This window comes from Bufo gargarizans, chromosome 1 (genome assembly GCF_014858855.1).
Source record: "Bufo gargarizans isolate SCDJY-AF-19 chromosome 1, ASM1485885v1, whole genome shotgun sequence".
NCBI classification, from domain to species: domain Eukaryota; kingdom Metazoa; phylum Chordata; class Amphibia; order Anura; family Bufonidae; genus Bufo; species Bufo gargarizans.
In genome coordinates this window covers 694,364,606-694,391,599 of record NC_058080.1, presented here as the reverse complement: position 1 = coordinate 694,391,599, position 26,994 = coordinate 694,364,606, and the positions used below count along the sequence as shown (strand labels likewise).

Below are 26,994 nucleotides of genomic sequence, written 5' to 3'. Positions count from 1 at the left end.
ATCGGAGTCCCTGTAACGACTTTCATAAGGTGTATTCCTGAGGAAAGAGGGGTTATTAATATATACAGATTAGTGATGAGCGGCAGGGGCTATATTCAAATTTGCGATATTTCATGAATATTTGGGCGAATATTCGTCATATAGTCGTAAATTCGAGATTATTTTCTTGATTGCGAAAAACAGCAATGTAATATTCACATAATGCGTGCGAAATACATAAAAAAATGGCTTTATATGCAGTTAGAGTGCTCCAATATATTCATGATTGCGCTTTTCGGCACTAATGATCGATTGCGCTTATCGGCACTAATGATGCAAATATTTTGGCGCAATTCACTGTGTTAGGGGGTATAGTGTATATATGGGATGTTATAGGGGTATATAGTGTATATATGGATTATAGGACTGTATAGTGTATATATGGAGGATTATAGGACTGTATAGTGTATATATGGGATGTTATAGGGGTATATAGTGTATATATGGATTATAGGACTGTATAGTGTATATATGGAGGATTATAGGACTGTATAGTGTATATATGGGATGTTATAGGGGTATATAGTGTATATATGGATTATAGGACTGTATAGTGTATATTTGGGGTGTTATAGGGGTATATAGTGTATATATGGATTATAGGACTGTATAGTGTATATATGGGATGTTATAGGGGTATATAGTGTATATATGGATTATAGGGCTGTATAGTGTATATATGAAGGATTATAGGACTGTATTATACAGCCCTCTCCCCCTCCATGGCACATTTCCCCCTCCCATGTTTTCTACTGGCATTACATTGATTGGCTGGCCGGAACACATCATCGGGTCCTATATAGCACCCGGTCACGCGGGTTCGGCTCATTGCGAGTCAGGGAGAGCTGCTGTTAGGAAGGGACAGACAGTGTAGGGAGATTGTGATAGCAAATTACTTTCTTTCTCAAGACGTTTCAAAGACCCAAAAGTCCTTTTAAGGACTACTGTGTGTGTTGGCAGCAATTTAAAGTGCAGATTTGCCCTTCTTAATAGAAGGTGTCTGCAGTGCCTTCTGACATCTGTGCAACGCCTTCTGTGTATCAGGGGCATAGATAGGAAGAATATCAGTGAAAACAATATTTTTTTGTCCCAGAATCTGACCATATTTTTGCTGTCAGCTGTTTAACCCATTAATCTCAGTGCTCTGCATTAGAATACCGTCTGTGCACTTCAGGGCCATATATTGGGATAAAGTGAAAATCAGTATATATTCAAATTTTACTGATTCTGTATACAGTTTTCTTGTCTGCGGCAGAAATCATTTATCGCAGCGCATTGCATTTCTGTACCGTCTGTGCGCTTCAGGCCCATATATTAGGAATAGTATAGTCATAAATATAAACAACATCATAAAACAGTGTCTGTACTGCAGATTACAATAATCTGTGGCTAAAATACTGTCCAAAATCTGTGCTGTTCTGTGTCATTTTCCTGCCCTGTATCTGAAAACTGTCTTTTGTGGACAGTAAAAAAAACAGTGTCACAGCCAGTAAAAAATCCATAAATACGAAGAAGGCCACCACTAAGAAACGGGGAAGTGGGCGTTATGCTAATGGTTCAGGCAGAGGTCCATACCACAGTCATTTGAACGCAAGCGCAAATACCCACCCACCCACAGGCCATAGCACTTAATTGTCAACTTTCAAAATTACTGGCCCTTGAAATGTTGCCATATAGGCTTGTGGACACTGAGGCCTTCCGCAGCCTGATGTCGGCCGCGGTCCCTCGGTACGCAGTCCCCAGCCGCCACTATTTTTCACGGTGTGCCATGCCCGCCTTATACCAGCATGTGTCCCAGAACATCACCCGTGCCCAGACTAACGCAGTTACTGGGAAGGTCCACTTAACCATGGACACATGGACAAGTGCTGGTGGCCAGGGACGCTACATTTCCCTGACTGTACACTGGGTGAATGTGGTGGAGGCTGGGAGTGAGTCATACCCTGGGATGGCACAGGTACTACCCACGCCCAGGATTGCGGGCCCAACGTCTATCAGGGTCTCCGCAAGCAGCTATGTTACTGGCTCCAACCCCCACTTCTCCTCCTCTTCTGTCTCATCCTCCTTCACTTCCACCTCCAGCAGACATCAGCCATCAGCCGCTAGCTGAAAGCAGTGTAGCACTGCTGTGGGTAAGCGTCAACAGGCCGTGCTGAAGTTGATCTGCTTAGGGGACAAACAGCACACTGCCGCAGAGCTTTGGCAGGGTATAAGGGACTGAGCTGTGGCTCTCCACTCAACCTACAACCAGGGATGGTTGTGTCTGACAATGGCCGTAACTTGGTGGTGGCTATGGAGCTCGGCAACCTGACACACATCCCATGCCTAGCCCACGTCTTAAACTTATTGGTTCAGAGGTTTATCAAAACATACCCCAATTTGCCAGAGCTACTAGTGAAGGCACGCCGTGTGTGTGCCCATTTCCACAAGTCGTCCACAGATTCAGCCGGCCTGTCAACGCTGCAGCAGCGCTTGCGGCTTCCAGCTCACCTACTGTTGTGCGACGTGAGCACGCGCTGGAACTCTACGTTCTATATGTTGGCCAGGCTTTGTGAGCAGCAGAGGGCAGTTGTGGAATACCAGCTGCAACATGGTCGTCACCTTTCAAGTCAACTGCCACTATTCACACGCGAGGAGTGGACATTGATGTCAGACCTATATGATATTTTAAAAAACTTTGAAGAATCCACACAGATGGTTAGTGGCGATAACGCTATTATCAGCGTAACCATCCCACTGCTGTGTCTACTCAAACGATCGCTGCTCACAATTAAGGACAACGCTCTGAATGTGGCAGACGAGGAACTGAGGGAGGACATCTCACAGGGTGATACCCAGACCACCCACAGTTCGTCTTCTCAGCACGAATTGGACCGTGAAGAGGAGGAGGAGGAGGAGGAGATGGAGACTGTTGCCTCTGCTACTGAGGCTAGTACCCATGGAAATTTAATTCCATCTGTTCAGCATGGATGGGCCGAAGAGGAGGAGGAGGAGGAGGCGGAGGAGGAAGAGGAGATGGAGATGGAAAGTCATCTTGATGTTAACATCTTGCCTGTTGGTACTTTGGCACACATGGCTGAATTCATGTTAGGCTGCCTTACCCGCGACCCTCGCGTTATACACATTTTAGATAACACGGATTACTGGATGTTCACCCTTCTCGACCCCTGCTACAAAGAAAACTTCTCATCTCTTATTCCTGTGGTGGAGAGGACGAGTAAAATGGTGCAGTACCAGAAGGTACTTGTTGAGAGATTGCACAGTACTTCCTTAGGCAACCGGGGAAGGGAGACAATGGGAACACATAGCAGTTCCAACAAAGGCAGGGCAACACTCTCAAAGGCATGGGACACTTTCATGACACCCCACCAGAAACCTCACCCTGAAGCGCGGCCTAGTAGTACAAGGAGGGAAAAGTTTTGGAAAATGGTAAAGGAATACTTAGCAGACCGTGTCAGCGTCCTAAATGATCCCTCAGTGCCTTACAACTACTGGGTGTCCAAGCTGGACACGTGGCACAAACTTGCGCTCTATGCCTCGGAGGTGTTGGCCTGCCCTGCCGCCAGCGTTTTGCCTGAGTGTGTATTTAGTGCTGCTGGTGGCATCATAACAGATAAGCGTATCCGCTTGTCCACTGGCAATGCTGACAGGTTGACTCAGATAAAAATGAACAAGGCCTGGATTGCCCCTGACTTCTCCACTCCACCAGAGGAACGCTGAGCTAATGAGGAACAAACACGCAATTAAAATGTATGCTTTACAATGTACTCAATCCACAAGATTCAAATGCACCCTTTTTACCTCCAAAAAAGGGTATATGTTTGAATCTTGTTTACTCATCCTCCTCCTCCTACTGTTCCATACAGTATATATGCCCTCAGTACAATGTTTCATACGGTCTGCTCACCTGTAGGCCCTCACCTCCAATGTTTCATACGGTCTGCTCAGCTGTAGGCCCTCACTACAATGTTTCATGGGGTTCGCTCACCTGTAGGCCCTCATTACAATGTTTTATGGGGTTTGCTCACCTTCAGGCCCTCACCTCCAATGTTTCATACGGTCTGCTCAGCTGTAGGCCCTCACTACAATGTTTCATGGGGTTCACTCACCTGTAGGCCTTCACCTCCAATGTTTCAAATGGTCTGCTCAGCTGTAGGCCCTCACCTCCAATGTTTCATATGGTCTGCTCAGCTGTAGGCCCTTACCTCCAATGTATCATACAGTCTGCTCAGCTGTAGGCCCTCACTACAATGTTTTATGGGGTTTGCTCACAATAAGGCCATCACTACAATGTTTTATGGGGTTCGCTCACCTGTAGGCCCTCCCCTCTAATGTTTCATACGGTCTGCTCAGCTGTAGGCCCTCACCTCCAATGTTTTATACGGTCTGCTCAGCTGTAGGCCCTTACCTCCAATGTTTCATACAGTCTGCTCAGCTGTAGGCCCTCTCTACAATGTTTTATGGGGTTTGCTCACCTTCAGGCCCTCATCTTCAATGTTTCATACGGTCTTCTCAGCTGCAGGCCCTCACTACAATGTTTTATGGGGTTTGCTCACCATAAGGCCCTCACTACAATATTTCATGGGGTTTGCTCACCTTCAGGTCCTCACCTTCAATGTTTTATACGGTCTGCTCAGCTGTAGGCCCTCACTACAATGTTTTATGGGGTTTGCTCACCTGTAGGCCTTCACCTCCAATGTTTCATACGGTCTGCTCAGCTGTAGGCCCTCACCTCCAATGTTTCATACGGTCTGGTCACCTGTAGTCCCTCACTACAATGTTTTATGGGGTTTGCTCACCTTCAGGCCCTCACCTCCAATGTTTCATACGGTCTGCTCAGCTGTAGGCCCTCACTACAATGTTTTATGGGGTTCACTCACCTGTAGGCCCTCACCTCCAATGTTTCATACGGTATGCTCAGCTGTAGGCCCTCACCTCCAATGTTTCATATGGTCTACTCAGCTGTAGGCCCTCACCTCCAATGTTTCATACGATCTGCTCAGCTGTAGGCCCTCACTACAATGTTTTATTGGGTTTGCTCACCATAAGGCCATCACTACAATGCTTTATGGAGTTCGCTCACCTGTAGTCTCTCACTCAAATGTTCCATATGGTCTGCTCACCTGTAGGCCCTCACCTCCAATGTTTCATACTGTCTGCTCAGCTGTAGGCCCTCACTACAATGTTTTATAGGGTTCGCTCACCTGTAGGCCTTCACCTCCAATGTTTCATACAGTCTTCTCAGCTGTAGGCCCTCCCCTCCAATGTTTCATACGGTCTGCTCAGCTGTAGGCCCTCACTACAATGTTTTATGGGGTTTTCTCACCATAAGGCCATCACTACAATGTTTTATTGGGTTTGCTCACCTGTAGGCCTTCACCTCCAATGTTTCATACGGTCTGCTCAGCTGTAGGCCCTCACCTCCAATGTTTCATACGGTCTGCTCACGTGTAGGCCCTCACTACAATGTTTTATGGGGTTCGCTCACCTTCAAGCCCTCACCTCCAATGTTTTCCAGGGTCAGCTCACCAGCAGGCCCTCAATCATAATGTTTAAGAGGGTCAGCTGAGCAGCAGGCCCTCATCTGTAATGTTTTAGAGCATAACCAGCAGGCCCTTGCTCCTAATGTTTTATGAGGGTCAGCAGCAGGCTATTATTAATAATGTTTAAAGGGTGTGCATGATGCCGTTATGTGTAATTAAAGGTGCATTGGAGTGCCTGCTCCTTGTAATTTTTGCCAGGCCTTTTACTTAGTGCATAGGCTGTATGAGTGTAGGAGTCCCACTACCTGAACTATTGTAGCACCATGTAAATGAGGCCCTCCTATATGTGATATAGAGGCTGTATCTCTTTTACATTGTAATTTTTGGCAGAACTTACACTGTATATACAATTGAATCTACAGGAAAGAATGTTTCCTAACAATTTTTCCTCTAAAAACGATTTTTTGTGGGGGCGGGGTTTTGGGTGCTTTTTTGTCAGTCTGTAAAATTGGCGTACAACTCGGACAACATGGTTCCCAACAGCAACATTGGTGTCCAAGATGCATTTAGACATGGTCCCCCTGCTGTTCCTGATCGATTTCAGAGGTGTTTCCATCACTTTCAGACCTCCTATGAATTTGGCACCCTCCCCTCATCCGAGCAGGGGGTGCCTGAACACCCAAACACACGAACACTTTGGTGCTCATTCATCACTACCCTGGTCGAGTCTGCAGCAGCCCCCCTGCTCCTCTGTGGGGTCCTGGTATCTTCCCTCTGCTTCAGACAATCGCTGGTTTGAGGACCTTCCCCGCTGAGCCAATCACTGGTCTGACACGTGACACAACTGCGGCCACTGATTGGCTGAGGTCCTCAAAGTTGTCGGGAGCCCAGAGAGAAGATACCAGGACCACACAGAGAACAGGAGCTGTGGACGCTGACTGACCTAGTCAGGGAAGCAAAAAATAAATAGCCATGCACAATTTCAGGTGGACGCTTTATAGTCTTCGCCCATAGGACATACATGTAAATGACTTTATAACAATTCAGAAGTCATCCCCATGGGATGCAACTGCCACATACATTAGTCATGTCCATCCATGTACCAAAGAGAACTAATATAAATCCCTTATATGTAAGCTGATGGAGTGCATTAGAGGGCACAGCCTGGCATATTGGATGCACACATAATAATACACTATAGTACATTACGGTAACTTACCCTTCATGCTGTGCTGTGTGAACTGCCTCCGCTCCTCAGCCTGCAGGTCCTTCTGTGGCTGCTGCTGTAGACCCGCGCTCTGCACATGCACAGCTTGCTCTTTTGTGAGGGGCGCAACGGAGACTTTCTCTATCCCAGGTCTTTCTAATAAGACCCCACCCCCCAATGACCCCATGACCGGGTTGCCGCTCTGTGAGTGAAGGTCGGGGCCGCATGGCACACACGCAGGCTGGGGCGGGTGGAAGGCGGCGCTGCAGCGCAACTTCGCAAGTGTTTTTTTAAAAAAAATAAAATTTAAAATTACTTTTTTTCGGTCCCGGCATCCCCCCTTCTCTGCGCCCTAAGGCAGCTGCTTGTTCTGCCTTATTATAGCGCCGGGCCTGCTGGGGAGTAAGGGATAGGCAACTTTCCTATTGGTTGCTAGGGATGTTGCTAAGCTCAGACAAAGACATTGCAGCATTCTCATTGGCCCACAGGCAAGAAGGGAGGTTACTGATAAAAAAAAAAATCTATAGAATATTTGAAATTACGAATATATATCACTATATTCTAAATATTCGAGAATTCTCGAAGTGCCGATATTCATGATTAATATTCGCGATTCGAATATTCGTGCCCAACACTATTTATGATATGAGCTGGGTGCATTGATGACATCACACAATACAAACAATACAGCTAGGCGGCATACACCTGTTCTGTAGAGCTGGACTAAGGCCTGTTTCACACTTGCGTTGTGGCATTCTGGATTTGAGATCTGGCAGAGGATCTCAAAACCGGGCCAAAATGGATCAGTTTTGTCCCCATTCATTGTCAATATGACACAAATCATACCTCCCAACAAGCCGGGATTTCAGTGGCTGTCCCACGGTCCCGGTACATGTTGCCTGTAATGATGAAGCAGAGAGCCGTCCGCTCCCTGCTCCATCATTCCTCTCCCCTGTCGGCGCTCCGCACTGCTGGTCTGTGCAGGAGGCGGGGCCTGCCAGCAGTCAGCTGTGCTCCTACTCCTCCTACACAGACCAGCAGCTCCATGTGTACCCTGCTGCTGCTGGTGAACAAAGCGAGTATGTAGAGTATATGTAGAATATCCTGGGCATGTTACTGTGAGGGGGCACATATCTGGGCATAATGAGGAGACAAATGCATAATATTATGAGAGGGCAAATATCAGTGCATATTACTGTGAGGGGGAATATATCTAAGCATATGACTGAGAGGGCATGTATCTGGGCATATTACTGCGAGGGGGCACATATCTTGGCATATTACCGTGAGGGGGGACATATATGGGCATAATACTGTGAAAAGGACGCATACTGTATCTGGGCGTAATCTCTGAAGGGAGCACAATGTGGGCATACGTCACTACTGTGTGGTGTCATAAAGGGGGAATAATTACTATGTGGGGACATTTAGGAGACTGGGTGGGATTAGGTGTATAGATATGTTTTAGGTGGAGTTAGATGCATGGCCTGGTGCGGAAAAATTTTGCTGTGGCGCTCTTTGCGCGCCGCACATAGGGTCCCTCTTCCTTCTTTTCAAAAGTTGGGAGGTATGCATAAAAGTCCACATGAGACTTTCCCTTTAATTAGAAAATCCTTAGATAAAGTTTATTCAGATTTTATCTGATCGCAGCTTCTTTATCACTATTACTTCATCATTATTCCTCCGCACAGGAAGCTCGTTGGTTTTGTAACCAGACTAGTAAACTCTCACCCAAAATAACAGAGAAAATCTGAGCCATAACAGACATGAATTTGCCAGAGGTTATTACACATCTGCAAATGTCCTGCATTAACTTATACCCTGAAGGAGATGCGAGACAAAGTTCACTTACTGTGAAACAAACTTTATACATAGAAAGCAAGCAGAGCTATAACAGCGCTCCTCCGTTAGGGAATGTGCCATCAGAAAATGACCAATTGCTTAAATCGTGTTTTTATGTTAAACAGATTAGTAATGAATTTTTGATGATGTTATTTTTAATTTTCCATGTCAAAATCTATATATATTTTTTTCTTATGAAATAAATTCTACAGTTTTCGCACTGGCCACTAAGCTTAATAATAGGCGCTACTGTACAGATCAATTTTTCCGCAGTTATCTGCTTATCATTAGATGCAGGATTAGAATGACAGATACCACCTCCAGATATAGACAACACATGATCCATAAGTCACAGAGCACAGGCCCGGCTTTTGTCATGAGGAGAGATGGAAGTCACTGTTAAGGGGCGGGGTGCTGTATAGCTCACTGTTCAGGGGGTGGGCCCCTGAGGAGGTCAATGTCATGGGAGTAGGGTGCTGTGAAACTCACTATCAAAGGGGCGGGCTGCTGTGAAGGTCAAAATTAAGGGGGTGGGCTTCTGTTGAGGTTAAATTTTAAGGAGGGGGCACTGTGGGGGGGGGGGTCAGTGTTAAGGGGTGAGGGGCTGTGGAGTTCACTGTTAAGGGGGCAGGGTACTGTAGAGGTCACTGTTATGGGGGATACTGTCGATATCTATTAATGACACACAGAAACATTAAATGAAATAGATGAAATATACCCGTGCAAGGCCGGGTCCTACTGCTAGTACTCTATAACAGGGATGCTCAACCTGCGGCCCTCCAGCTGTTGTAAAACTACAACTCCTACCATGCCCTTCTGCAGGCTGATAGCTGTAGGCTGTCCAGGAATGATGGGAGTTGTAGTTTTGCAACAGCAGGTTGGGCATGCCTGCTCTATAACAATGAAGGGAACTCAATTTTTTTTCACTATTTTTTCCAAATATTTCCAAACGGAATAAGACTCCTGTTAATCTTTTGGTGGAGCAGAGCAGGATGTTCAGTGTCATTCCTGGAGAATTTCAGATAAAACACTGAACCCTTTAACTATTAAGCTGCTCAATGCAGGATATGGAGCAGCACAGCAGCTCGGCCGTATCTCAGGGAGGATTTGTTATTACACAGATCCTGTAATTTTATGGCAGTCCTGTAAGTTTTTTTTCTGCAACAGGGGATTCTCTTGCCTTTAAATGGTCATTTATGTCACTGAGTTCATTCCTCTGTTCTCGGGGTTATTAGGTTGTACCCACCAGATATGTTACCGAACTGATCACTGTAAGTACGGTAAGTGGTGAGTAAATACACTGCCTCATAGGAAATAGGAAATGCTGCAAATGACTCTGAAAGCAAAATCATTTTTAACCTTTTTGTTCATATCCTGGACTTCAATAAGGGGCCTATGTCACTGCAGAGCACATGCTGCATGCATATTGGGAGGCCTGGGGGTCACCTGTGAATTGGGAGGCCTGGGGGTCACCTGGGAATGCTGCTGAATCCGATAAAGTATATTGTTTCTGATAAAGGATAAATGGGCAAATTTATTAAGAGCCTCGTTTTAGATTCCGGTCTTAATAAGCCCCTGAACTGGTGGTGGATCTGCCGGAGTTATAACTTCGTCGGAACCACCACTGCAACTAAATGTAAGACAGCTTCCTTGCCTAGGATAAAACAGGCGTAGAAAATGGTAAATGAGACAGGCCTGCCGGGCCGTCCCCTTCCCAGCCACACCGTGCCCACTTTTTTAGACCTTGCGTGAGCGGGGAGAAATCGCAGATTGCGGCGCAAAGAACTGTGCTAGAAATACGCCATATTTCTGTTTAATAAATAACCTCCAAAGTTTATATAGTTTCCAATAAAGTATATAGCTTCCGACAATCTGATAAAGGATATAGTTGCAGATGAGCTGAAAAGTATTCTCCCCTTTTTTATTGGGGGGGGGGGCAAAATTCTATTGTGTCACAGAAAATGGATCCGTCCCCATTGACTTGCATTGTGGGTCATGACGGATCCGTCTTCCCCGCATCCCAGGACGGAAAGGAAACTGCAGCATGCTGCTCTCCGGTATGAGAATGGAACAGAATGCATTTCGGAGCATTCCGTTCTGTTCAGTAACGTTTTGTCCCAATTGACAATGAATAGGGACAAAACGGAAGCGTTATTTTCCGGTATTAAGACCCTAGGACGGATATCAATACCGGAAAATATTAACGCTAGTGTGAAAGTAGCCTTAGCCTGTGTCACCGGTGGTCTGTATTCTGCGCTTTGCAGTGCATCAGCTGGGAAATTCTTGACTGTGCGTATGGTTTCTGAGAGTCGTCCAGAAGTCTTCGGAGCACAAAGCTGATAGCAGCGAGGAAGTGAACACAGAAACATATATTACTCTTATCTGACAATGTGGTTAACTGGCTGATCTTGTGGACGGTTTCATCTGTGAAGGTTTACACACTAGCTGTCTATGTCGCGCCAGATACATCTCTTACCCCAAAAACACAAGCTAAATTCCCCCAAAATAAAGGCTGAGACTGTGGCTATCCTAAATGTGGGAATGTGAACGCGGATTTTGAGCATTTACTTTGGGAATGTAGTAAAATAAAAAGGTATTGGGAACAGATCTTTGCAGCTTTACAAAAGGAGTCTTCTTCGACATATAGCCCTGGGAGGCTGACAGTGATACTGGGATATTACGCTTTAGATATGGAAGTTCCGGCTCGGGTCAGACAGATCTGGATAAGGGGTCTGATGGTGGCAAAAGTTATTCTAGTCAAATATTGGGGGTCTGTCTCCCCACCCTCGTTAAACAAATGGATTCTGTACCTCCAACAAATTAAACTCTATGAGGATATGGAAAGGAAACGGAGAGCGGCACGTGTGACTGTTCAGACATAGTTACTAGTGTAATTATGTCTGCGTGTACCAGAGCTGCAGTGATGACAGCCAATTGGGGGGGGGGGAATCGGGTGGGAGGTTATAGGTTTAATTTTTATATCTATTGGCGAATTTACAGCCATATTTATAATCTGTGTAGGATTCTCTGTTATGCGATAGGGTAGTCCGCTACTGTTTTATAGTAACTATCCTGTGTTGGCAGTTTTTTCTATCCCAATATGTGTTGTTTTATATAGAGAAGAAAATGAAATAAAATGGATATTTAAAAAAAAAAAGATACATCTCTTAACGTTAACATTCCTCAAGTGTTTGGTAATATTAATTTTCTGGAGCCAGGCATTAAAGAGTATCTGTCAACAAAATTAAGGTTCTCTGTAGTGATGAGCAGCAGGGGCAATATTCGCGAATATTTGGTAGAATATTCGTCATATATTTGTGAATTTGAGATTATTTTCTTGATCGCAAAAAATCGGCAAAGTAATATTCGCGTAATGCGAAATACAGGCGTGGGTCACTATAGCTACATTTGTCAAAATGCTAGAAGTTTCCTGAGACTGGAGAAAATGGTTGGCTCGGCAGAACATTACATTAGCTTTATATTCAGAAAGAAGACTCCAATATATTTGCGATTGCAAAATCGGCACTAATGATGCAAATATTTTGGCGCAATACGTGCAACTTCACATTTTAACAGGTCTGACTACTTATTAGTGATTGGTGCACTAAGTATTGTTGTGAACTTGTGGCATTACAGCACTATGTATGTAGCATGTATGTATGGACAGCAGAACCTATCAGCTACACTATATCACAATCTAACCTACAGTTGTGGCAAAAAGTTTTGAGAATTACATAAATATTGGAAATTGGAAAAGTTGCTGCTTAAGTTTTTATAATAGCAATTTGCATATACTCCAGAATGTTATGAAGAGTGATCAGATGAATTGCATAATCCTTCTTTGCCATAAAAATTTACTTAATCCCCCAAAAAGATTTCCACTGCATTTCATTGCTGTCATTAAAGTACCTGCTGAGATCATTTCAGTAATCGTCTTGTTAACTCAGGTGAGAATGTTGACGAGCACAAGGCTGGAGATCATTATGTCAGGCTGATTGGGTTAAAATGGCAGACTTGACCTGTTTAAGGGAGGGTGATGCTTGAAAACATTGTTCTTCCATTGTTAACCATGGTGACCTGCAAAGAAATGGCTTCACAGACAAGGATATTGTGGCTACTAAGATTGCACCTCAATCAACAATTTATAGGATCATCAAGAACTTCAAGGAAAGAGGTTCAATTCTTGTTAACAAGGCTTCAGGGTGTCCAAGAAAGTCCAGCAAGCGCCAGGATCGTCTCCTAAAGAGGATTCAGCTGCAGGATCGGAGCGCCACCAGTGCAGAGCTTGCTCAGGAATGGCAGCAGGCAGGTGTGAGCGCATCTGCTTGCACAGTGAAGCGAAGACTTTTGGAAGATGGTCTGGTGTCAAGAAGGGCGGCAAAGAAGCCACTTCTCTCCAAAAAAAACATTGATCTTCTGCAGAAAATATGGTGAATAGACTGCTGAGGACTGGGGCAAAGTCATATTCTCTGATGAAGCCTCTTTCCGATTGTTTGGGGCATCAGGAAAAAGGCTTGTCTGGAAAAGAAAAGGTGAGCGCTACCATCAGTCCTGTGTCATGCCAACAGTAAAGCATCCTGAGACCATTCATGTGTGGGGTTGCTTCTCATCCAAGAGAGTGGGCTCACTCACAATTTTGGCCAAAAACACAGCCATGAATAAAGAATGGTACCAAAACACCCTCCAACAGCAACTTCTTCCAACAATTCAAAACAACAGTTTGGTGAAGAACAATGCATTTTCCAACACGATGGAGCACCGTGCCATAAGGCAAAAGTGATAACTAAGTGGCTCGGGGACCAAAACGTTGACATTTTGGGTCCATGGCCTGGAAACTCCCCAGATCTTAATCCCATTGAGAACTTGTGGTCAATCCTCAAGAAGCGGGTGGACAAACAAAAACCCACTAATTCTGACAAACTCCAAGAAGTGATTATGAAAGAATGGGTTGCTATCAGTCAGGAATTGGCCCAGAAGTTGATTGAGAGCATGCCCAGTCGAATTGCAGAGGTCCTGAAAAAGAAGGGCCAAGACTGCAAATACTGACTCTTTGCGTAAATGTCATGTAATTGTCGATAAAAGCCTTTGAAACGTATGAAGTGCGTGTAATTATATTTCACTACATCACAGAAACAACTGAAACAAAGATCTAAAAGCAGTTTAGCAGCAAACTTTGTGAAAACTAATATTTGTGCCATTCTCAAAACTTTTGGCCACGACTGGATAAGGTGTACTTTCTAATGGCACCATTTATTATTGCATACAATGTTTTGGGAAGCTAGATCAAAATTGAAAATAAAAAATGCAATTCCACCATAGTTTTATAGGTTTTCGCTATTACAGCGTTCACTGTGTGGTTAAACTGACTTGTTGCCTTTATTCTCCAGGTCAGAGTCATTACAGTGATACCACATTTACAGAAGATAGTTTTTCTTGTGTTGCCATTCTTTTTTTGTTACAACATATGGGATACATATATATTGCCTTAATGCCTTCCACGAGCCAGAGTGGCCTGGAGTCCCTGCTCCCTGATAGGCCGACCAACCCAACTGTCAGCATGCTGGGGAGGCTCGCCCCTGTCATGGCCTGCTATTGGCTGGCATCTCCTCTACATCCAGCAGCGGGTTAAGTATAACATATATGAGGTGCTCAGTCATTATAGGGTTTGGATACATTTAAATTTCAAAAATAAGGTTCTGCCTATATCATTACTTTATTCTCTTAATGCCATCTGGTCCCAGCAATTTTTAAGATGCTGCTGCACTTCTCCCTGGGTCAGACAGGCCACTTCTAATTGGGAATTCACTTTTACATTATGCATTTCATCTGACAGTTTATTTTCCTCAGTGAATACAGTGGAGAAAAAAAAATGTAATAGCTTTGTTTGCTCCTCAATGCTATCTATAACTCCCTCCTCATCACTCTGTAAAGGGCTGACACCTTCACATTTATACTTTTTACCATTTACTTTTTACCATCACATTTCATTTTTTTATTGAAGAACATTTCAGGATTAGTTTTACTTTCGGTCTCTAGTTTGACAGCTTTTATCTGTCTTTTACATATTCAATTTTTTCCTTATAATTTTTCAATGCATCCTCGCGACGCTCCTGTTTTAGTGATTTAAATGCTTTCATTTTGTCATTTAATGCTTCCGTTGCATTTCTATTTATCCACATAGTTTTTTTTGTTTTCTTGTTCTTGCATGAGCCCTTAGTAGTAGATTTTCTGTGGCCTCTGTTATATTAGGTATGTAAAGTTATATGTATTTCTACCCACAGGACTCTACAAGTTAATTTCCCTTACTTATATCTTCCCAGAGTGTGGGCTTTATACAGGACTTTACATAAAGGCAAACCCCTCCCCCTCTACAGTTTTGACAATGCTTTCTAAACAGACTGTAACCCTGTACGTTAACTGCTCAGTCATAGCTATCATCCAGCCATATCTCAGTTACATATTCCCACTATGCCATAGTCCTCCTCACACATCATTAATTTCAGTTCCCTCGTTTTATTAGTCAGGCTTTTGGCATTAGTGTACATACAATTAAGAGTTTTTTGCATTTTTTTTATACCTTTCCTTATGAACTAGTCTTCTAGTCCCTCCCTCAGTTTCATTACCTTGCCCCCGGTCTCTATCTGCACTATCTTCCCCTCCTATAATGTAATTACCAACCTTCTAGCCATCTTTTCCCCCAAAACAGCTGCACCTTCCCCATTGAGGTGCAGTCCATCCCTATAATAGAGCCTGTACCCAACAGAGAAGTTGGCCCAGTTCTCCAGTAACCCAAACTCCTCCTTCCTACACCAGTTCTTGAGACTCTTGTTAAACTTCCTAATCTTCCTCTGCCTTTCTCGTGTGGCTCGTGGTACAGGTAGTATTTTTAAAAATTCTACCTTAGAGGTCCTTGCCCCGAGCTTGTGACCTAAATTGCTAAAATCATTTTTAAAGATGCTCCACCTACCTATAACTTTGTCATTGGTTGCAATATGGACCATGACCGCTGGATCTTCACCAGCCCCTCTCAGTAGTCTGTCAACCCAATCCACGATGTGTCGATTCGAGCACCAGGAAGACAACCCACCATTTGATGATCCCAGTCTTTGTGACAGATCGCCTTATCTGTACCCCTAATAATTGAGTCTCCTACTACCAGCACCTGTCTGGCCTGCCCTGCTCTACTGGTCCCCTGATTACTGGAGCCGACAATCCCCTGACTGGCAGAGGAAGTGTCTTGCTGCAGCAGTGCTCTCCCTGAACTGACATCCCTCTCATATATCAACTATACAAACTTGTTGGATGTGTCAGATCACAGCTAGCCTCCTTGCCACTCTTCCCTCTACCGTGCTTTCTAACTGTTAGCTAGCTCGCTTTCTGATCCTTCATACTACCCTTCCTTACATCTACTCCATAGAGTGCGTGCTCAGTGAGCAGCAAACTGTTTAACAAATTGACAACGTTTCTCAATGTCAAAATTCACCACCTCCCCATTTAAAGTCTAGACAAATCTCAGGCTATCATTACATCCGAGACAAAAAGCAGGACTTATCGCTGAAGAGGACAGGCCACCAATTTCAAAGTAGATGAGTGTATTATATTTTATATCATAGGAATAAACTTTCTTTCATATAATACCATGATATGCTGTATTATGTCAGCAGTTTATTATATTGGCCTTTTAAATGAGTAGACTGATTTGATAAAGCGCTGTGATTAGCTACTGCTCACTGAGGAACCTTGCAGCAATAAACTCTGCAGCAGCACCACAGGGGGAATGAAGCATCAAACAGTGCCCATTCAATTCCACGAGCAAATGATGGCCAGTGGAATAGAGAAGGCGCTCATAGGGTAAGTAAATTCGACCAAACAAATTTCTAATAAAAGAAATGGTTTGCTCACCTATTGCGGTTGCATCAATTGGATGCAAATGCAATGGAGATCGAGTGTAGATAAGGGATGGTTGGTGCAGCCAAGATCCGTCCTAACACCTTGAGCAGGAGCCACCCTGCCACTCGGGTAATATAAATGAAGAGAAGTACGCTAAACCTTAAGTGGAGCGTGTGGACTGCTGAGGGCGCACGAAACAACCAATCAAGGACCGTGTTTTAATTTCGGCAATGTTCCATTTATTCGTAAGACAACGCGTTTCGGGGTTCTAAAATCCCCTTTATCAAGTCTAAAAGAAAGGTTACATAAAAAGGGAGAAACATATATTTGGAAACATAAATTTTGTGCTTCCCTATGGTAATTCTGTATAACAAATGGAATAAATAAATAAATAAGTATTCATAAATATAGCTGTAAATACAGGTACCAAAGTATATACTGATAAAATGGTAAGTATCACAAAAGTACACAAAAGGAGAGGATTAAAAGTATATATAAAAATAAATTAGTAATGATAATCATAAACGATAAGATAAATACGGATTAAAATGATGTTGTATCTATGCTGCTATATTTATAATAAAATCTCTATTGTGAGAATAGACTTTATGTTATATTAGCTACAATATTGCAGGATAATAGTAACTAAAACCAAATCCAGAGCCAGATTTGAAAGTATAGTTGTAGGTGACCTAAACAAACATACGGCTGATATTTCATATATTTATATATACAAAGGCATTATCAGATATAGTTAACAAATGTGGTGTATCTACTGGCAGAAGGTTGGGGGGTATATATTATCTAATATCCAACAGAGTGTTGCTGCTTTAGCTTAATGGAGAAAAAAATATATACAGAATCTTTCAGCCTTAGGGCATCTTACCTGAGCCGGGAAGGTTAAAAGAGTATCACGGCTCATCTGAGGAGGCGCGTGTGAGACGCTGACCTCTTCAGTGCCCGCACTGCTGAAGAAAAAGGGGAGTGGGTAGGAGGGACTAGCCGGGTCCATGGGAGGGGTCTCCATGGGAAGGTGTGGTTGGGGAACACGAACGGAGCCTGAGGGGGCTCCGTTTCTTTTAGACTTGATAAAGGGGATTTTAGTACCCCGAAACGCGTTGTCTTACGAATAAATGGAACATTGCCGAAATTAAAACACGGTCCTTGATTGGTTGTTTCGTGCGCCCTCAGCAGTCCACACGCTCCACTTAAGGTTTAGCGTACTTCTCTTCATTCAATTCCACGAGTCAGCCTTCTAATGCATGGACTTGCCAGGTCCTCCAGGGCAAAAGACACTCTTTGCAGCCCTTCTCCACAATGGGTAAAAGATGAGGGACCTAAATTGGGGGCATACCTCTATAAACTGAATCTCTAAATGGTGTATTTGTGGCATTTATAATGGTGTTTTCTTATGTGCTAGTGAGTCCTATGGTCCCCCCTCAGGGACCAGGATCTTGGTGATCAGTTCTAGCTTCAATTTCCCTCAAGTGTCTCTGCACCATGCCAGAGGATAACAGAGCCAGATCACCAGACATATGTGAAGAGACACCAGAAGTATGACTTCATTAGAGAGGTCTCTGTATTGACCTTTGACATATTTGTACTTTGTGGTTACATCACTTCTAAGCTATCTTTTTTTTCAAACCCAGACCAGGAACTTATTCTGTATATTACTTTGGTAAATGACTTCTGAATCCCAACTCTGTTATTTTTTTCTTGTATACTGCTGCTCATGACTGTATACAGTAATCCATGTGTGGTCTAACTAGTTTTACTGCAGTATGTCCCCATTTTGTTAATCTATGCCATTTTAATTAATCTTTTTCTTGTTGATAATGCAGCAAAATTCTGAGGAGCCAGTGCAGAGGATGGGGGTGGTAGTGGCCCTGATGAAGTGTTGTGTTACAGTCTACTCTCCCAGGCTGTTGCTTTCTGGGGTTCGATGTAGTGGAAATATAGTTTGAAGGATCAGGCCAGAAGTAAATGTGCAGATGATGGGGGTGGAGCCTTCACGCTCTGCAGATTTTGTTGCAGAAAATTCTTAAAAACTGAAAATTAATTCCATTCATCTGAATGGGGCCTGCAGAAATCCATGTGCTTTCAGCCCCATTCAAACAAATAAACTGGTTATCAGTCGCAGAATTTTCTGCAATAACAGCTGCAGCGTGTGAAGGCATCCTAAAAGTCTCTCTTTACTGTAAAATATGACTTGTGGCACATCCAGCAGAATTAAGTACAAAATGCATATTCTGGCACCAGGTGAGGAGGTATGGTGGCTGGTTATGTGGCAGTTTAACAGCACTAGCAGGCACCTATAGATATAGGTGTCCATTATTATACAATGTGAAAGTAGCCTAATATCACGCCAAAAAAAATAAAATAAAAATTGTTAACAGAAAAGACAGATATCTTGCCTAAAAATGTTGCGTGTGCAAGGAGCCTAGGGGTAAGACCACATGGCACTGTTGTCTGTTGTGTCGCTGTTAAGATGCGGCCATGCTGTGGTCGGGTACCGCTCGTCAGTACCGCCTACAGCAGGTCCTAATTAAACTAATGAAGATAGAACTGTCTAGTCAGTCTGTGTTGTTAATGGCAGTGGGGTCTTCATTAGTTTAATTAGTGCCCACTGCAGCCCATATGGCCTCGTGTCACTCGGCCACATTTCAACCGCGACCCAGAAATTGCGGTCCCCAATGCATCATCTGCGTGTCTGCCACAGACGGATGCAGACCCATTCAACTTGAATCCTGATCCTTTTTGATCCTTTCTAAACAGACTGTAACCCTGTACGTTAACCGCCCAGTCATAGCTATATTCCAGCCATGTCTCAGCTATTCCCACTATGTCATAGTCCTCCTCACACATCACTAATTCTCCTTCACCAGTTTTATTAGTCAGGCTTCTAGCATTAGTATACATACAATTAGGTTTATGTATGTTTTTAACCTACACCTTTTCTTCTGAACTGTTCTTGTCCATCCTTCCATTGCTCCCCCAGTTTCATTACCTCGGTCTAGGTCTCTATCTGCGCTATCTTCTCCTCCTATAATGTAATTACCCTCCCCCAGGTTAAACACTCCTCCAACCTTCTAGCCACCTTCTCCCCCAAAACAGCTGCACCTTCCCCATTGAGGTGCAGCCCATTCCTACTATAGAGCCTGTAGCTGCGAGAGAAGTTGGCCCAGTTCTCCAGGAACCCAAACCCCTCCTTCCTACACCAGTTCTTGAGACACTTGCTAAACTCCCTAATCTTCCGCTGCCTTTCTTGTGTGGCTCGTGGTACAGGTAGTATTTCAGAAAACACAACCTTTGAGGTCCTTGCCCTGAGCTTGGGACCTAATTCCCTAAAATCATTTTTAAAGACACTCCACCTACCTCTAATTCTGACATTGGTTCCAATATGGATCTTCACCAGCCCCTCCCAGTAATCTGTCAACCCGATCCACTCGAGCACCAGGAAGACAACCCAGCATTCGACGATCTCAGTCTTTGTGACAGATCGCCCTATCTGTACCCCTGATAATTGAGTCTCCCACTACCAACACCTGTCTGCCCTGCCCTGGTCCCCTGCTTACTGGAGCCGACATTCCCCTGACTAGCAGAGGAAGTGTTCGGATGCAGCAGTGCTCTCCTTGAACTGACATTCCCCTCATCTGACAACCTTGCAAACTTGTTGCGTTGTGTCAGATCAGGGCTAGCCTCCCTGGCACTTTTCCCTCTACACTGCTTTATAACTCTTAGCTAGGTCACTTTCCCGACTACCCTCCCCTACCTCTACTCCATAGAGTGGCTACTCAGTCAGCAGCAAAGTGTTTCCCAAATTGGCAACGTTTCTCAGTGTTGAAATTTGCTACTTGCCCATTTGATCTCCAGACTAATCTCCGGCTATCATTACATTCAAGACAAAAGTAGGACTTATCACTGAAGAGGATAGGCCACCGCTCCAGCCTCCATTGTCATCTTACTGTGCTCATGGTAGCTTTTAAGGGCGGTGGCATGAGGTTAATAGAATACCAATACCTGGACATCTGGCTCTGGCCCAGTGTCATGTAGATGCATTTTGATGGTTTGTGTAGACACTGTTTGCCATCCTAGGCATGGGATGTTTGCTGCAAGTTTAACTTGCAGTACAGAATGGATCACTATGCACCATTTTTCTAATCAGACAATCTGTCCATGCAGAGATTAACCTCTGTGCACGCCTTGATGTCATTCCATTTCGTAGCTGTTTTCCCAACTACCAGAGCACACAACATTGAACAGTGCTGAATGGAAACCATACTTAAGGAGAGGATTGTGGAACATCTAAAATCCCATGGATTGAAAGATGAAAAACAGCATGGGTTTACTTCAGGGAGATCATGCCAAACTAATCTTACAGATTTTTTTGATTGGGTGACTAAAAAAATAGATGGAGGAGGTGCAGTAGACATCGCTTATCTAGACTTTAGTAAGGCTTTTGATACTGTCCCACATAGAGGGCTTATCAATAAAGTGCAGTCTTTGGGCTTGGACTCCCATATTGTTGAATGGATTAGGCAGTGGCTGAGGGACAGGCAACAGAGGGTTGTAGTCAATGGAGTATATTCAGACCAAGGTCTTGTTACCAGTGGGGTACCTTAGGGATCTGTTCTGGGACCCATATTGTTTAATATCTTTATCAGTGAAATTGCAGAAGGCCTCAATGGTAAGGTGTGTCTTTTTGCTGATGACACAAAGATTTGTAACAGGGTTGATGTTCCTGGAGGGATACACCAAATGGAAAAGGACTTAGGAAAACTAGAAGAATGGTCAAAAATCTGGCAACTAAAATTTAATGTTGATAAGTGCAAGATAATGCACCTGGGACGTAAAAACCCAAGAGCAGAATGTAAAATCAGTGATACAGTCCTAACCTCAGTATCTGAGGAAAGGGATTTAGGGATCATTATTTCAGAAGACTTAAAGGTAGGCAGACAATGTCATAGAGCACTAATTAACCTACAAAAACCTCTCTGTCAAACTAGACAGCAACAATTTCCACCTGTACGGCATCCAATATAGAATTAAACAAGCAAGTGGAAGTAATGTATCAAAATATCAATTTATTATAAAATATAAAATATGGGGAAAAGACAGGATGGTATACAGTATACAGAAAAGCAAAGGGCCATTCAACACCGTAGCATACACCTATCTACCCATGCATCATTTAAACACAGGGTACTTTAGCAGGTAAGAGAAGAGGGGCTATAGCTACGGGACAACCAATTCTGCATGACACCAAATATCACCACAAATGGGCTGTATACTGTTAATGCAGAAAAAAAAAACTGGGTGTCCCTGAGCTATCTCACAACGTCCAGAAGTCATGGGCAACAAGACTGACGGGTATAATAGGCAAAATATCTCAAGTCGAGTCAATGTCCAGATCTCAAAGAATGGCAATGGTAATACTCGAGTATCAGAAACCCACTGTGGATGTATATAAGTGCCATATGGAGATGCCATGCTATACTAAACACAGGACGTACCTGAAGACATGGTTAATGCGGCGGATGCTGGACCCTAAGCGCGAGACCTTGACGCGCGTTTCACCTCAGCGGTGAATGGCCCTTTGCTTTTCTGTATACTGTATACCATCCTGTCTTTTCCCCATATTTTATATTTTATAATAAATTTATATTTTGATACATTACTTCCACTTGCTTGTTTAATGTCATAGAGCAGCAGGAAATGCTAGCAGAATGCTTGGGTGTATAGGGAGAGGAAATACCAGTAGAAAGAGTGAAGTGCTTATGCCGCTCTACAGAGCACTAGTGAGACCTCACTTGGAGTATTGTGCTCAGTACTGGAGACCATATCTCCAGAAGGATATAGATACTCTAGAGAGAGTTCAGAGAAGAGCTACTAAACTAGTACATGGATTGCAGGATAAAACTTACCAGGAAAGACTAAAGGACCTTAACATGTATAGCTTGGAAGAAAGAAGAGACAGAGGGGATATGATAGAAACTTTTAAATACATAAAGGGAATCAACTCGGTAACGGAGGAGAGCATATTTAAAAGAAGAAAAACTGCTACAAGAGAACATAGTTTTAAATTAGAGGGGCATAGGTTTAAAAGTAATATCAGGAAGTATTACTTTACTGAGAGAGTAGTGGATGCATGGAATAGCCTTCCTGCAGAAGTGGTAGCTGCAAATACAGTGAAGGAGTTTAAGCATGCATGGGATAGGCATAAGGCCATCCTTCATTTAAGATAGGGCCAGGTGATATCCATAGTATTCAGTATATTGGGCAGACTAGATGGGCCAAATGGTTCTTATCTGCCGACACATTCTATGTTTCTATGTTTCTATGTGCTGACATCTTGGCCTAGTCATGTAGTGATCTCGTGGAGTGATAAACCAAGGTCTCTCAGTTCAAGGATAATGTCCCTCTCAATTTGAGATAAGTGGCAATAACTGGCATGTCGATGAACAGGAGGATCACAACATCATCCAACATGATTTGATTTTTTAGGTTTCATGCGACTAAAAACTTTGCTTTTATGCCTCTCCCACATGCCACAGCCTGGAGCTAGATGCTTGAAAATGTGACCATCTGCAGATCTTAGCTACACCTGCCACTTCATCATTTTTGCATAACCTTACAGATTGTCGTTATTGATGTTACAATTTTAAAGTGGAGGAGTGTATTATATTCTATTTCATAGGAATAAACTTCCTATCATATAATACCATGATATTCTGTATTATGTCAGCAATTTATTATATTGGCCTTTTAAATGAGTAGACTGATTTGATAAAGCGCTGTGATTAGCTACTGCTCACTGAGGAACCTTGCAGCAAAATCTCTGCAGCAGCACCACAGGGGAAATGAAGCATCAAACAGTGCCCATTGAATTCCATGAGTCAGCCTTCTAATGCATGGACTTGCCAGGTCCTCCAGGGCAGAAGACACTCTTTGCAGCCATTCTTCACAATGGGGAAAAAGAGGAGGGACCTAAATTGGGGGCATACCTCTATAAACTGCATCTCTGAATGGTGTATTTGTGGCATTTATAATGATGTGGAATTGATTTTCAGTCGCAGAATTTTCTGCAACAAAATCTCCAGAGCGTGAAGGTAACCTAATACATTTACTTCTGGTCTGATTCGTAAAATATTGTTTAGAAGCAGGAGCTCTAGCATGTTCTTCCTCTCCTCTCTCTAGCTAAACAAGAACTCCCCCTCCTGTCAGGAAGCAGGACCAGCCCTCTCCTACCAAGATGAGAGAATACATAATAATAAAACCATTGCAGATACTCCGAGGTATGGGGTACTGCAAAACCTGCAGCCTGGTTTTTAACTCCACCATCCACCGTCCACTTCATCCACACTTCTGCCTTGCACCGATCCAAACGTCATCCATCAAGAGCACCCTAGCTACCACAAGGAAAGAGCCCCAATACCAGGAAGACAGAGTAAACCCTCCTACCACTGCATGGTCCTAGGGAGTGCCAGGGTGGAGGTTGCCACCGTGAACTCTGAGTGCACCCATCATTGCCACTACCACTCCTCCCATCCCCCACTCCTCTTCCTGGGCTTGCTGCATGTGGGCTGCAGTATCCACTGAATTAGAGCTTAAGAATAGCATGAGCAAAATGATCAGTCTTAAGGGGCTTCTAGTATTTAATGGTCTCTACCATCCAGTTAACGTCATAGTCCTGCTAGGTCACAGTTATGGTAACATTGGCCATCATGTTCTCAGTCCCAAAAATGGCGCTACACTAGTTCTTCCAGGGGTATCCACTATCTTTATCCTTTAGTGCTAGTAAAGGGAATTTGTTGGGTGCCAAAAAGTAAAAATCCCTTTTAAATAGTCTCAACATGGGACGAACAATGACATGACATGACTGTGGACAGCTACTTCTCCTTGTCAGCACGGCGCCAATCTAGAATGGAACATAAGTCATTTGCGGTCGTCTGGTTACTAGGCATCTATTGACAGATGCCCGCAACCTTTTTAATGATGTACAGCATATTATTCAAACCAGTCTGCCTCAGATTGCTTAGGTATTGGGCATACCGTAGATGAACCAAGGTAAAGAAAAAAATTAATCAGGGTGGAAAACTTCTTCAAGTATTCTGTTGCCCAGCTTCTAGTTGGCAAATACAAATCCTGGCAGGGCCGGAATCCTATATGCTGGCAAAATGAAGTCAACCATTCATGCTTATCTGCTGTGCATCAAAATTTCCCCAAAGCCAAAAATGAAGGACAAAGAATTATGGAGAAAATAAATGGGATTGATTCATAAATAAATGGCAAATGTACCATTCTAACCTCACCAAGGTCCTTGGAAATCTGTCCAAATGGATTCTATCATGCTGCAGTAAATAATTGTTACCTTCAGGATTTAGACATATAAAAATGTTGCAGAGCTGAGATTGTTACAATATATTGTGATATCACGCTGTCCATACTTTTTTCAGTGCACATTCCTCATACAGTATACACCGAATGCATGGACTAGATGTAAACACCTATATACAGTTCATCACCAAAAAAAAGATAAAAAGTATATGTATACAGTATGTTCTGTGTAGTAGAGTCTATATAAGTCTATGGATACAGTATGTTCTGTGTAGTAGAGTCTATATAAGTCTATGGATACAGTATATTCAGTGTAGTAGAGTCTATATAAGTCTATAGATATAGTATGTTCAGTGTAGCAGGGTCTATATATGTCTATGCATACAGTATCTTCTGTGTAGTAGAGTCTATATAAGTCTATGGGTACAGTATGTTCAGTGTAGCAGGGTCTATATAAGTCTATGGATACAGTATATTCTGTGTAGTAGTGTCTATGTGTCTATGGATACAGTATGTTCTGTGTAGTAGAGTCTATATAAGTCTATGCATACAGTATGTTCTGTGTAGCAGGGTCTATATAAGTCTATGGATAGAGTATGTTCTGTGCAGCAGAGTCTATATAAGTCTATGGATACAGTATGTTCAGTGTAGTAGAGTCTATATGGGTATGTATACAGTATGTTCAGTGTAGTAGAGTCTATATAAGTCTATGAATATCGTATGTTCAGTGTAGTAGAGTCTATATAAGTCTATGGGTACAGTATGTTCAGCGCAGTAGAGTCTATATAAGTCTATGGATATCGTATGTTCAGTGTAGTAGTGTCTACATAAGTCTATGGGTACAGTATGTTGGGTGTAATAAAGTCTACATAAGTCTATGGATACAGTATGTTCAGTGCAGTAGAGTCGATATAAGTCCATGGAAACAGTATGTTCTGTGTAGTAGTATCTATATAAGTCTATGGATACAGTGTGTTCAGTGCAGTAGTATCTATATAAGTCTATGGGTACAGTAGGTTCTGTGTATTAGAGTCTATATAAGTCTATGGATACAGTATGTTCAGTGCAGTAGAGTCTACATAAGTGTATGGATACAGTGTGTTCAGTGCAGTAGAATCTATATAAGTCTAGGGATACAGTATGTTCTGTGTAGTAGAGTCTATAAAAGTCTATAGATACAGTATGTTCAGTGTAGGTGCAATACATGCACTGAAAATGTTATCTTAGCCTTGAATATGTCAATAAAAAAATGCAGCTCCTCAATATATAATACATAAATAAAGTGCAGTGTGATCCATGTTTAAGAAAAAGCCTCCTTAGCTCTTACCCGTCAGTAGCCAGAAGCGCACAGCTGGACTGCAGAACATTATCACTCTCGAGTGTCCAGCAGCTGACGTTCCTGTAGGCACCAACACTTTCAAAGACTGTGTATATATAAGTCTGTACTACAACTTCCTATAGTAATTATTCAGTGTTCCTGAGCAAGAAGGCAGCAAGATGGATCACACACAGGCATCTGTAAAAGTTCCCAAAGACATGGATCTGAAGGCATCTCTGTGAGAAAATGTGCTTGAGGTTTAAAGTCCCACCAAGCCCCAATACTTCAGCTGGTCACTAGCAGAAGTATGCAGTGGTTCCAAAGTAACATTCAAATGGTTAGACGTATTTTCTTCTTCTATATTTTTTCCTGCTTTGACAAAAAAATTAAATAAAATAAGTAAAAGAGGAAATGTTAGAAACAACAAGTAGAACTGAAGCCTGTCAGATCAAACAATACGTGGTCCTCACTGTACAACCCAGAAGACGTTTCCTGTTTGCATCTAGGGGAGTAGACAAAGTTCCAGCTATCAGCCCCTATTCTGGCAAGCAAAAAAATGAAATTGCCAAGAAGTTTATTAACCTTTGTGAAGTAACAAGTGGTCACATCACACGGCCTCATGTACAAATATAGTAAGATCCCTCAGACTGCGCTGTTTAAAGTAGGTCTGTGGAAAAGATAAACTGCCGGGAACATCTGCACTGGATATTAATGATACAGCTAGATTCAGCTTACTGCTTCAAGGATCGCGGGAGCTGGCACGCTACATAGCTCGCCGACAGTTTGGATGATTATATTTATAATGAATTCTAGGTTACGTTACTTCTGTTTAATGATCTGTTTATAATAATGAAGTACGGTCAAGCTCCACCAAATAC

At 43.1% G+C, this 26,994-nt stretch overlaps 1 protein-coding gene across 1 annotated transcript in view; it reads right to left on the bottom strand.

Annotated features, from left to right (window-relative positions):
* The window catches only part of ITGA1 (integrin subunit alpha 1), a 276,177-nt gene extending 249,431 nt beyond the window's left edge, over positions 1-26,746 (bottom strand). The window contains exon 1 of the mRNA XM_044276225.1: positions 26,126-26,746. Coding sequence (XP_044132160.1) covers positions 26,126-26,165 — 40 coding nt within the window. The 5' untranslated portion in view covers positions 26,166-26,746. The remainder of the gene's footprint in view (positions 1-26,125) is intronic.
* Between the last annotated feature and the right edge of the window lie 248 nt (positions 26,747-26,994).